The following is a 13,361-nucleotide window of genomic DNA, read 5'->3' as shown; positions in this document are numbered from 1 at the left end:
GCCTATTCTGAACACAGTGTATCTGTAGGAGATTCTCACGTCAGGGCTTCCAAAACAGCTGCAGCCACCCAGAGGACCCATCTGTGTAAGCCGTGCTTCTCAGTGTTAAAAGATATTTTGCACCTGAGTGAGTTACAAGTGGTTTACTTTGAGAAGAATATGTTCTTAAGCGATGCGTGTGTGAGAGACTTGTGTTTCAGTGCAAACCCTCACCAGCAACAGAAGGATGCCAGTGGAGAGAAGCCCTGGAGAGAAGATATGGAGAGTGCCTTGCTCATGACGAGTTGCTGCTTCTACTTATCTGGGATGGCTGAAGCCAATATGGAGGTTGGTGAAGACTCCCCAGCCATCTCAGGGCTTCTCCAGCACCAGGCCACTCTTAACACTGAGGAGCCACACAGTAACAATGAGATTTCACAGGAATTTCTCAGTGGAAAAAGGCGTCACCAGTGGGTAGTATGTGAAACAGCTGCCAGCCAGAAACAGAAAGTTGCTTATCAGAAAGGTCTCTGCTCTGGAGATATGATTGATGAGTATAATAAATGTGGGAAAGTGTGTAGACGAATATTTAACCACCCTCAACATGGGAGAGTTTACACTGAAGAAAAGCCCTATGAGTGTACTGATTATGGGAAGGTCTTCAATGAAAGTACTGCTCTCATTAAACACAACAGAGTTCACATTAGAGAAAAGCAGTGTGAGTGTAGTGAATGTGGGAAATCCTTTAGTAAAAGGTCTTCCCTCACTCTACACCACAGAGTTCACACTGGAGAAAAGCCATATGAGTGTAGGGAATGTGGGAAGCATTTTAATCGAAGGGCTACCCTCACTAGACACCACAGAGTTCACACTGGAGAAAAGCCATATGAGTGTAGTGAATGTGGGAAGCATTTCAGTGAAAGGGCTTCCCTCACTGAACACCACAGAGTTCACACTGGAGAAAAGCCATATGAGTGTAGGGAATGTGGGAAGCATTTCAGTCGAAGAGATAACCTCACTATACACCACAGAGTTCACACTGGAGAAAAGCCATATGAGTGTAGTGAATGTGGGAAGCATTTCAGTGAAAGGGCTTCCCTCACTAAACACCACAGAGTTCACACTGGAGAAAAGCCATATGAGTGTAGGGAATGTGGGAAGCATTTCAGTCGAAGAGCTAACCTCACTCTACACCACAGAGTTCACACTGGAGAAAAGCCATATGAGTGTAGTGAATGTGGCAAGTCCTTCAGTCAAAGGTCTCACCTCACTACACACCACAGAGTTCACACTGGAGAAAAGCCTTAAATGTGCAGGGAATGTTTTATTTTTCTCACTTATAAGAACACTTACGGGGCTCTATAGGACCATTCCCATGAATGTAAACCCCTTTTATGGGAACATACACGCTGCTAGATTCCTCATAAACTTGAGGTACAAGTGAAACTTGAAGGAGCTGCATTGTACTTGCTAACATGCCTAGACCTACGACCCAAATGATGTCACTGTGAGTGTTTATCGCTGAAGGGATTTCACCTCTAACACCTGGCTCACCTGAGGATTGTGCATCGGTCACAGTCCCTGGGTGCTCAGGGGAATGTATTCTGTGTTCTCACTTCTGCTTGAGGGAATTTGGCAGTATCTTCATTCATTTCTCTATGACTAGAAAATGGACCTGACCCAGGGTTCCTTCAGAGCACCCCTTCTCAGCTAGGAAGTACTACCTCTTTCAGGGACATAGTGGAACTCACATTGTGCTTTGATACATTTTGGGGGTTTCCTATTCACTAACCTGCAATGTCCGTGCTCCCCTCTGCTCTGGTTTATGATCTTCTTTTAAAGGTGTTTTTGTATTTGTGTTGTTATTCACTAATGTATTATTTTCAATACCAACATCTCTAAACCTACTTTTGCCACACTCTGTATTTACCTGCAGTCATTTTGTAATATTTCTGCTTCCCCAACCCTCCATGCAGACATTGATTTACCTTCCTTTACAATAGAGTAGTTCATATTGTTCATAATTTTATTGGCCCTATAAGGTGAATTCTCTTTAACAAACACTGGCTTCCTTCATGCTACACAGATAGTTTGAGATTCAACACAAACATTTATATAAATAGTGAATTTTTTATTTCTAGAAAATATTGTATTCTATGGATAATCACTTTAACTATTGAGCTGCCTATGATTTCAGTTATTTCTACTTTTGTTGTTTTGTAAATAAAACAGTTTGGACTATTGTATTCCATTCTTTCTACAGGTGTATGTCGTACTTATCAGACTGTTCCAGTGTCAGTGAATGTGGTACATTTCAACATATGGAACTGTGACCTAAAATGGTCAATCACTTATGAGTGTACTGTTAACTCACTTTTGTTTTAACTCCATTTCCGTAAAAATGTTTGATGGTGATCATTTCTTCATGCATTTCTTTCGCTGTCTTTATCTTCTTTGTTAAAATGTCTGCTCAGGATTTTTTGTTTACTTTTAAAGTTAATTTATTATTCTATTCTAACCAATAGAAGGGCAGTGCAGCCTCTACGACATATGTTTGAGTTTCACTCATTCTTCAGTGACTCGACTGACTTCTTGGCTATATGAAATTCTTGGTTTTTGAATTCTATAAACAAAATAGTTTTTCTCAATTTTTACCCTATGTACGATTTATAGCCCACTTGTACCATACACTTATAAATTTAATCTGCATTGTTAACTTTCTCCGCCAGTGTGCTTTAAGTCTAAGCATTTAATGATGCATTAAATGAAGTCTAGGTTCGTAGTAGTTGAAAGTTTCCCTGGTGTAGATACTCATCATCACCACGTTCAAACTGCCAAAATGATGGCATTGAACATGGACATAAGATATTTCAGTAGTACATCATTATATTTTACTAGAGACTGGGTACATGGACTGTGCACATTGAAAGGAAATTAATTAGAAAGTGACCAGTGGGGTGGGACTGGCTGAGAGGGGTCCCCCACACCCTAGTGCCAACCTCCCCCAATCCCTCTCCCAGTAGGCCGCACCTGGGCCAGGGCCTTGGCTTCAAGGGTGTCTGTGGAGTGAGTGGGCTCCCTCTGGCAGGTGAGGTCCCTCAGCCTGGCCTTCAGGGAATCGGGCCAAAACCGGCTCTCCTATATCTGCCGAGGGGTCCTGGATTATGAGAAGGCAGTTCTCAGGTGATGCAACCCAGAATCAGGCTCCCTCCTTTCTGGCTCCAGGATGGTCATCAGAGAATCGCCGTTACCTTCCATCACTATCTCTGCGCACACTGGTGCTGAGGTCACTCCCAGACCTGCCGAGACACAAGTGAGGTCTGAACTTTATAGGCCCCACAGCCTTACACAGTGGGCTCTTGGCTCTGCCACTCAGTGGTGGGAAGACAGACTGGAAAGCTTGTCCAGTAGGGGCAGCACATCCATCCCCAGTGTCATGTGAAGTCTGGGGGGAGAAAGGAACTGCATGTGAACAGGCACAAGGGTCAAGTGCAAGAGGCCAGGGCAGTAGAGCCCCAGCCTGCAGACCCACCACACCCTGCACTTTAGTGCAAAGTACAAGCTCTTTTTGGCAATAGTAAGAATTGTAGATTTGACTTTGAAGAAAAAATAACTCACAATACATTAGAAATTTCAATTTTGGTTTGTCACATCGTCAATAGATGTTAGCTGAACCCATTGTGGTAATCATTTCACAATGTAGGTCAATCAAACCATCGTTCTGTCTGCCTTAAACTTATACAGTGGTGTATATTGATTATTTCTCAATAAAGCTGGGATAAATAAGCAGTGCCTTAATAAATGGGGAAAAAAGTGGTTATAGATGCAGTGGAGTGAATACACCATAACTAAGAGAAAACAAGTCAGAATACACACATAACAAACAGTATCATCTTGTCTTGGAGGCATGCTCAGTGGTTGAGCATTGATCTATGAACCAGGAGGTCATGCATGGGGTCCCTGTCAGGGTACATGCCCTGGTTGTGGGCTCCATCCCCAGTAGGGGGCATGTAGGATGCAGCTGATGAATGATTCTTATCATTCATGTTACTACCTCTCTCACCCTCTCCTTTCGTCTCGGAAGCCAATACAACATATATTAATATAAATCAATTAATAGTATCACCTCAAAAAGGTATCTGAATATATAAATGTACGAAAGACAAAAGGAAATCCTTTGAATTGTTGCCAGTGGTTAACCTTGGATAGTGGAAAGAAGTGATTTCTTTTACTTTATACTGTTCTTTTTAAATTTCTACTAATAATCCTATATATTTTGATAATGAGAAAAAATCTTGTAAAAAACATTTCAGTAACTTTTTCTGGGTGTAAAATGCATTTTGCATCCATGTTCAGTGACCATCCACTTAACTTTGAGAAAGTTCAAATGTGCTTTGGGTTGTGAAATACCTTTAAAATGCATTCTTGGTCTATGGTTCTCCAGGGCGCGGGCCGGGCCGCCTGGATCCGCGCTCCCTGCCTCTCAGCGGGCGGCCGCCCCACGGGCTCCCCTCAGTCCCCGGCCTCAGGGCGGGCGCGGCCAGGCCGCCGGGGCGCTTCTTTCGGGGGTCGGAGCCGCGACGTGTCGGGCGCCGCGGGGCTCCCGGCGGGGAGAGCGCGAACCTCCTCCCCGGCGTTTCCCCGCAGCGCGGCCGGCGAGCGGGCGATGGGAGGGCGGCCGGGCGCCCGGGGCGGGCATGTTCGGCGGGGCGTCCGCGGCGCCCCCGCCCCAGCGCCCCCTCCGCGCCGCCGCCCCGGGATCAAAGCGGCGGCCGCGCTTCCTGACCTGAGCCCCGCGCTCCCGCCGTCCGCCCGCCCGCGCGCCCGGGCGGCGAGGACACGGCGCTGGCGGGGGCCGCGGGCGCCGGGCGGGCCGTTTGCTGACCGTTTGCTGAGCGGAGAGCGGCCGCCGCCAGCATGGGCTGCGCAGCGAGCATCGCCAATAACAAAACGCATATTGTGTCCCTGGACACCCGGGAGGCCGAGGACGCGCAGGGCCCCGCGGCGCTGCTGCCCGCGCAGGTCGGCCTGCTCCGTCCGGAGCCGAAGCCTTGGCCACCACCAGCGACGCCCTCCCCGCGGACCCCGACTCGAAGATAAGGGCGCCTGGCGGGCGGGAGCTCTCCCTCCGGGCCGGGCGGGGCCGCCCCCGGGCCGCGGTGCCCAGGCCGGGCTCCGGGTGATGGACAGACGCCCGCAGCCCGTCCCGCCGGGCAGCGACCGGTCCCGGGCCCCGATGAAGGGTGTTGTGGGGCGAGGACGCGTCCGTGCCGTGGCAGCGGTTTCTGGGAGGCACAAAAATGAAAAAGAAAAAAAATGCATTCTTGCACTCCAACAGCTCCTGAATGAGACACTGGGCTTTGGAGATGCTGCGTCTGCTTAGGAAAAATAATGGGGCAGGGGTTGGAGGCGCGGTAGGGGATGGGGCGGGTCAGGGACCCTGAAGAGAGGCTCCCAGGCAGGATGCCTCAGGGTCCACAGCTCAGGCTGTATTTGAAGAATTCCTCTTTGGAAGGCTGACATCTACAGTCAAGGTTCAGATTTGATAAACTTCAGACCTGAGCCACAGTAAATTTTTTTAAAACGGTTTTTGCCGTTCTAATTGCAAAATCTATATATATATAAAAGGCTAATGTGCTAAGGATTCCACCATCTGACCACTCGCTACGATGAGCACTGACCACACGAGGGGCAGACGTTCAATACTGGAGCTGCTGGGACATGAACTGGCCATTTATAGAGAAACGGCACTGCGCTCCCCGAGTCTACAAGCAACACTCCACTTTCCTCAAATGGGGCACAGGCCCCCACCACCACCCCATGGCACTGAGCCCACAGCCCAGCCCAGCAGGGAAATGGTGGCTGTGGGCACCGGGTAATGATGTCACACAGCAATGCCAGGCTTCCTCTCCCTAGCGACTAGCCTCCTTGGAGTTTCTTCATCCCACTTGCTTTACAGCCAGGTGCAAACATTTTACACTTTAGCCAAATGTCTTTGAAGTGTTTTCTTGTGCCTCATCTCATTTGATCCTCACAGAAGTCCTGGAATAGGTAGAAAGGAGACTCAGTAGAATCCTCTTTTCATTTCATTAGCCAGAAAATGGAGATTTAGAATGTCTAAAAATTGACCCAACTGAAAAAAAAGCAAGAAATGGTAGAACTTGAACATGACTTCAGGTTTCCTCACTGCACAGAAAATATAGTCAAACAGTGCTATAGTTAAATATTTCTCCCTTTGTTCTCCCTGCATGATCCACAATAATAATCTGCTTTCATAGTGGTGTTCACTGCTGTTTTCCAGTCAATATCCTAAAAAAAAATTGGGGCACTTCACTAGGCTGGAAAAAGTTTAGCTAAATCAGAAAGCAGGTCTCAGTAAGCAAGTATATATATATTTATATATATATCACTGGTGCCAGTTGCATGTGTTTCCATCTGTCATTGTTGATCATGAATTTGGTATACACTTCTATTATAGAGAAAGGGCAACTAGTGATCTTAAAATATTTCTTCAAATTTCCTTTCAATGTGCATGAATTCATGCAGCCAGCGCCTAGTAATTAAATAATACTATCAAGACTCATAAGCGGAGCATATTTATACAGAAAAGATTTTTAAAGGATTAAGATCTCCTAAGTCACAGCTCTATGGTTCTAACCTCAACTGGCTCTACAGAGGCCGTCAGGAAAAGTAGAAGGAGCATTGGCCCTGGGTTCTCATTTGATCTCTGCTACTAATTAGCTTTGTGTTCTTAGGGATTTCACTTCAACTTTCTGGGACTCCTGGCTACATCTATAGAATGAGGGTAAAATTAGACCTTTTCAATAAGGTTTCTACAAACTCTTAAAAATAATTGTAGGTTCAGATTTCTACAATCTTCCTAAATATCTCAGCAATAATAAACTTTTCCTTGTTTTAAACTTTGTGGTACAAAACTTCACAAAAATGTAAACACATTTTTATAATACTACTCATTTAAAAAATATACAATCTCTGTAAAACTTATCCTATAACATTTTGGTAGTTACTATTCAACATTTCTTAGTAACTGTCCTATAACCCAAACTAGTAAATTTAGCTTTATCTTTTTAAAGCGTCAATTACATGTTCTTTGTATTGGTGTGAAAAGGCTCAGAAAATACAGATGTGTTGAGCACTGTATGTCACTTTTATTAAATTTCAACAAGTAACTTCCCAGGTATGAAAAACTTCAGCTGAAGCCAATTTTGCGGGGGGTGAAAATGAACTCTTGTAAACATCAAATTAAAATGTGGCTTTATCTTCTGCCTTAAAAGTTAAAAAACATGATGTTATTTAACTTACTCAAATGGCTTGTGAAGCTGAAATACTTCCATGTAGGGTCTGCCCCATCCTGACATTAGCTTAGTGCAAGGACTGAGAGCCACAAGTCACCTATTGTGTCCAGTGAGGAAGGGAGCTGTGTGTGAATCATTCCTGCCACTGAGCCCGTTGGGCAGACAGCCTGCGAGGCAGCCAGGATGCCAGCCTCAGCTCTCAGGTGGGAGAAGTGTTATGCCCAGATCTCAAGATCCCCAAAAGACCACACCAGGAGCCAGCCAGTCCGATGCAAAAGCAGAAGGTCCTTTATTGAGCTAGCTAGCCCGACTCCCTCCCCTGGCCGACGCAGCGACCGGAAGCAGAGTGAAACCCCCTGGGAAAAACAGGGTTTTAATAGGGGGTGGAGTGAGGGGAGGGGAGCTGACTGTGGGCCCTGCCGATTGGCCAGGCGCAAGTCGGGTCTTGTTACACAGGATGTGGTCATCTCTATGGTGCGCACGTCCCTTGATTGTCATTGGTTTGTTTAAAATCCCCGGTGTGGCCAGCAGAGGCCTGGGCTTCCGGGAAGAAGGTAGCACATGGCTGCTGCCCCAACATGGAGGATACGGGCAAGATGGAGGGCATAGCCCATGCCCTTTCAAGAAGTGCTGCCATCTCTCTCAGAACAGTTCCAAACTCTGCCTGAGAAGGACAAGCCCTACCAGCCAAGACCCAGTCAGGCCAGTGCTGGGCTCTAGTAAAGACAGACAATTGTCTCTACCTCTTATTTCTTCTGAGACCAAACCAAACAACCTCCCAACCAACCAACCAACCAACCAAAATTTAATTATCATCCTTGCACTGAAGCCACTGCTGAATAAACACCAAGTTGTATATGGGCTCACGTGGTGACTACCCTCCAAGACATATTCCCAAGCTTGGAATAAGCTCTGCCCCTGCCCATTCCCTTCCCTCAGCTCTCCTCTCCACCCTCACCCGCTCACACCCTCACCCCCAACACACACACACACACACACACACACACACACACACACAACACACACACACACACACACACACACACACAACACACACCCTGTTGGATCAGGTAGTTAAAACTTTCTGGGAACTACAGATCCGTCTTGTCTCCTGGCTTGAGACACAAGCCCTGGAGAAGCAGGACCCCTCACTGCCTGGCTTAATAGACAGGGGGCCCTGCTGGGGTCTGGCTGAAACTCTGTCCCCAGCTGCCTTCTGTCAGCTCAGCAGCCACCACTCCTCCAGGTCCAGGGAGCACATGCAACCTGCACCAGAATGACAGGGGACCAGCCAAGCACAGGGAAGGAGCCCACACTGCCACACTGGGGCTCTTGGTCTCCCACTGGGGCTCTTTATCCCAGGTGGCGACTTTGATGGGGCCTCTCCACTCTCCTGCTTTCTCCCAGGACCCAGGGGCTCTCCAAGTCCCACCCTTTGGGAAAGTGACTCCTTGGCTGCCCCTACATAGCCAGTCCCAGGGAAACCCCGATCCGCCAAGTGTTTTAAATACTTGGCAAGCCCAAGTTCACCCTTGGAATGAGCCTTTCATTCCCACAACAGCCACTACCACGTGGGACACTCCAAGTCCGGCCCCCGGGAGGTGCCAGATAGACTGGAACACGCACTCAGTTGCGCAGAGGAAGGGGGCGGGGGGCGGGGTTCGACAGGGCTTTTAGGCAGGAGGGTCTGGGCGGATGAGCAGGAGGGCACTCACCTTGGTGACATTGAGGAAGGTGGTCTGGTCCAGCACTGCCCCTCACCAGCTTCAGCTCCAGCTCCTTCCTCAGATGAGCAAGTGGACCCAGCCCACAGGCTGGAGAGGAGCGCCTGCAGGATGGTGGCCTGGACTCCAGGCAGATGCACTTGGTCTGGCGGCGGGGGCTCCATCCACACCAACTGCGTTCGGCCTCCAACGGCTCCTCCGCCCGCGGGACCCTGGCGGACCCGCACGAGCAGCAGAGCGAGCCAGGAAGCCCAGTGTGTCCTGTGACTCGCGGTCCAGGCTTGTCCCCCTCACCCACGTGGGCGCCTGTGGCCAGATCTGCCAGGCTGGCCTGCCAGGCGCGTCTGCCGCTGCTGCGCCCCCTGGTGGCGCCTCTGCGCAGTACCAGGAGGCCACCCTGGGCTCCTTGCTGCCATCCTCCTGTGCTCAGTAGTGGGGTTAGTTCATCCACCCAGCATTGCTTACTGACAGTCTGTCCCTGCAGAATAACTTCAACACCGGACATTTCTGAATTCTGACCAAGTCAGTGTCACAGCCAGAATTTTTCATTATGTCACTGGTTTGCTCATCATCATGTAGAATATTTGAGCTTTTAATTTTTGACTTATTTTATTCAATGTCTTATATTAAACAAGGAAATACTTTTTAAGATGTTATAAAGGAGGGTATGTCATTATTTTATCTGTATACCAGGTGTCAGGAAGTTATAGTCAGTGGGTGAAATCTGGACTATTGCCTGTTTCTATATGTCACATGAGATAAGAATCATTTTTATTCACTTTTTAAAAGTTAGAAAACAATGAAAAGAATATTTTTGATACATAAACATGAAATTAACATTTTGGTGTCCATAATTACCGTTTCACTGGAAGACAGACATGTACATTCATTTACACATTGTCTTTGGCTACTTGCGGGTTACAATGGCAGACTTGAGTAGTTATGACCAAGATGGTATTGTCTACAGAACCCAAACCATTTACTACCAAACCCTTTACACAGGAAGTTTGTGGAGCCTTGTCCTACACAGAGTACATGAAGGCCATGTGAGTTATTATTAGCACTGTATTTGGATTTCAAATGATTTTAAATGTCACATATTACACATTTTAAAATCAACAAAATATGGCTAGCTAGTGTTGCTCAGTTGTTGAGCATCAACCAATCAACTAGGAAGTCTCGGTCTGCTCTGAAACCTGGTCATATGCCTGGGTTGCAGGCTCAATCCCCAGTGTGAGGTGTGCAGGAGGCAGTCGATCAATGATTCTCTCTCATCATTGATGTTTCTCTATATCTCCCTTCCTCTCTGAAGTAAAAAAAAAAAAAAATTAAACAAAATCAACAAAATATGGTAAATAGTCACCAGAGAAGGAATACATACATAGTTCTGAAATACTTATATGAGTAAATATTACAGGGCAGTTAAAATCAATACAGAACTATTTGTCTCAAAGTAGATAGATTTTAAAATTTATGATAATATAAAAACAAAAAAGTTCCAGAATGTTACATAAAATATACCTGTATATAAATCCAGAAAGATTAACTAATACTACATATGGTTGATTGATATATACCCATAATAATAAGAGCATAATATGCTAATTAGAGCAAACATCCTTCTGGAAGACCTTCTGGACAAAGCCAGGGCTGCAAGGGATGCCCGGGTCCCGGGTGCCTGACGGTGACTGGGGAGGGGGGCGAGAGAGGGGGAGGCGGAAGCCTGGTTCCCGGGTCCCAGAGGGAAGCTGGTGCTGGCAGCTGGGGGAAGGAAGGCCTACTCTTGCTGAATTTCATGTATCGGGCCTCTAGTATATGTAATAAATGATTAAATACCTAAATTAGAAAAATGATTAGAAAATTTGTAATGTAAATATAAAGAGAGAAATTGGACTGAAAATGATATAGACTATTACTGTATTGTATTATTTCTTTATTATTGTATTATGTTTTTTCTTTTTCTTTTAATCCTCACCTGACGATATGTTTATTGATTTTAGAGGGGGAGAAAGAGAGAGAGGGGCAGAGGGAGAGAGAGAAACATCTATGTGAGAGAGAATCATTGAACGCTGCCTTCTGTATGTGCCATGACTGGGGATTGAACAGCAACCTAGGTATGTGCCCTGACTGGGAATCGAACCTGAAACTTTTTGGTGTATGGGACGATGCTCCAAACAACTGAGCTACCAAGCCCTACTGTTTCCTTATTTCTTAAAAAATGAAAATATAAAGAAAGAGGGCAAGACATGATCACTGTTTATTCTACACTGTTTATTCTACATCTATTAAATGTTTTCTGTACCATAAATATAACTTATTATAAAAAAGGAAGGCAACATGGCTATGGAAGTATTTATTTTTATTTGTTGACAAGAGAAATGTGAATAGTGTAAATGCAGATCAAATCTTCACATACCACCAAAAAATAAATAAAATTGATGGTAATCATTGGGTTCTGATTACTGTTATCTGAGAATCACTAATTTGTTAAGGGCTGTTAGAATACACTTGGCTTAATTGACATCAGCTGGGACTCAGGGCGAGGTCAGAGCCATGCCCCGAGGAGGGACCAGTCAAAAGATTGGATGTCACCCAGTTTGACTCTCCCGCCTAGTGTTAAGGGGATGGATCTCATGATGTCGCAGGCCCAGCCACTTGTGATGTAACTTCCTGTAATTCGAGTCTGTAATAAACAGCTTTCAGAGCTGGCTCTCTCTGTGCCTGTCCCTCCAGAGGGCAGACTCTCTCCCTCTGTCCCTGGAGTCAGAGGGCAGACACCACACCCAGCCCAAGCTTTTCATCTATTCTATGTCTGTCTTTCATTATTCTTTAAACCCGAAAGAGCCTCCTAACTTGCTCGAACCGGTTCAAGTCTCCCCCTCCGTGTGGGATGCGGAGAAGAGACCACAGCCCCAGCACGCCCACCATACTAATTTATGACTAGCTTATCCTAAAAGAAAAATAAATAACAGCCAATAGCTTTTATAGAATACACAATAGATATATTAGTTCTTCTAATGCAACAGGGAACTGTTTCAAGGCCAATGTGAGACATTGAAACCAAATAAAAACTGAGCTTCCTTATCAAGACTTTATTGTTCCCAATAATTACAGATCACAAGATAGTTGCTGCTCATTACTTACACATGGCTAGATAAGTTCCAGTAACTAGCTATGGGATTAGCTCTCCAATGCTTGATAATTTACCTTCTTTGTTTCAGGGATTTTGAGGTTTGGCCGTTCTGCCTTGTTTCACAAAGTACATTGGCCTCATTTTGTTGCCCTTTTCCCATGTCTTCTGCTAAGCTCAGGATGAGCCCAAAGGACTAAAGTAGCATCCTGGATATTTGGTTAACATGCCCCAAAGCGGTGTGCTTTAGGGATAAATCTCCAATAAAATATGTTTCAAGGGTATTTCAAGGATGAACCAACTTCCAGGAACTCTTCACATTTTGCCATTCTTGGAAAAAGATATCCTCAATGCCTAAAAGTGATCATTTCCCAATTGTACTAATTTCTAGGAATAACCATACAGAGCCTTATCTGCAAATAGTAATATTGTTGGACTTGGAAGATACCAAGGTCCCTCTGTTTAAAATCCTCCCTGTGTCCCAATCAAAAGAGTGACTCTATTCTTAGTGTTTTTCTAAATATTTACTGTCCCCTGCAATTCATTTGCCCTGTGTGCTGACTGTCTTTTAGCCACGCCAGTCTTTAAACTTGCAGATAATTTATATAATCTACCAGATGACTCTTATGGTTTATGAACATTCTGAAGTTACAAGAAAAAAATACTTGCTTATACTTGCGAATACACCTTAGTTCCCAATATTTCAGAAGCAATATTCTAAAAGACCGCAAGATGGGGGTATTCCTGCATACAAGCAAATTCTCAAAGCAGTGCACTGAGCTCCCAAGTTTCAAGTTCTGCTTTGTTGTTTGTTTGTGTGTCTTTCTAAAATTTCTTTATTGATTAAGTTATTACATATGTGTCCTTATCCCCACATTACCCTCCCCATCCTCCCCACTCATGCCCTCACCCCCCTGTTGTCTGTGTCCATTGGTGAGGCCTACATGCATGCAAATAAGTCCTTTGGTTGATGTCTCCCTCTTACCCCCACCCTCCCCTACCTTCCCTTTGAGGTTTGATGGTCAGATAGATGTTTCTCTGTCTCTGGATCTGTTTTTGTTCATCATTTTATGTTGTTCATTATATGTGCCACAGTCCCTGGTGGTCTAGTGATTAGGATTCAGCGCTCTCAAGTTCTGCTTTGACCAATAAGGTAGTCATTGCCCACATGTGGCTAATTCAAAATGAAGTAAAAGGAGAAATCACGCTCCT

At 45.6% G+C, this 13,361-nt stretch overlaps 1 protein-coding gene across 1 annotated transcript; it reads left to right on the top strand.

Moving 5' to 3' along the window:
• Positions 1 to 258: 258 nt before the first annotated feature.
• LOC138998576 (zinc finger protein 211-like) lies at positions 259 to 1,287 on the top strand. The gene has a single exon (XM_070400722.1). It carries the CDS (start codon positions 259 to 261, stop codon positions 1,285 to 1,287), a length of 1,029 nt encoding a protein of 342 aa, XP_070256823.1.
• The last annotated feature ends 12,074 nt before the right edge of the window (positions 1,288 to 13,361 follow it).

Source organism: Myotis yumanensis, unplaced genomic scaffold (genome assembly GCF_028538775.1).
Source record: "Myotis yumanensis isolate MYYU_CA2020_CCGP unplaced genomic scaffold, mMyoYum1.0.hap1 SCAF_20, whole genome shotgun sequence".
Lineage (NCBI taxonomy): Eukaryota > Metazoa > Chordata > Mammalia > Chiroptera > Vespertilionidae > Myotis > Myotis yumanensis.
The sequence above is the reverse complement of the archived record's forward strand: the minus strand, read 5'-3'. Positions and strand labels throughout refer to the sequence as shown.

What these genes read in the sequence shown, in the direction of transcription:
- LOC138998576 (XM_070400722.1), top strand. Translation starts at nt 259, where the DNA reads ATGGAGAGTGCCTTGCTCATGACGAGTTGCTGCTTCTACTTATCTGGG.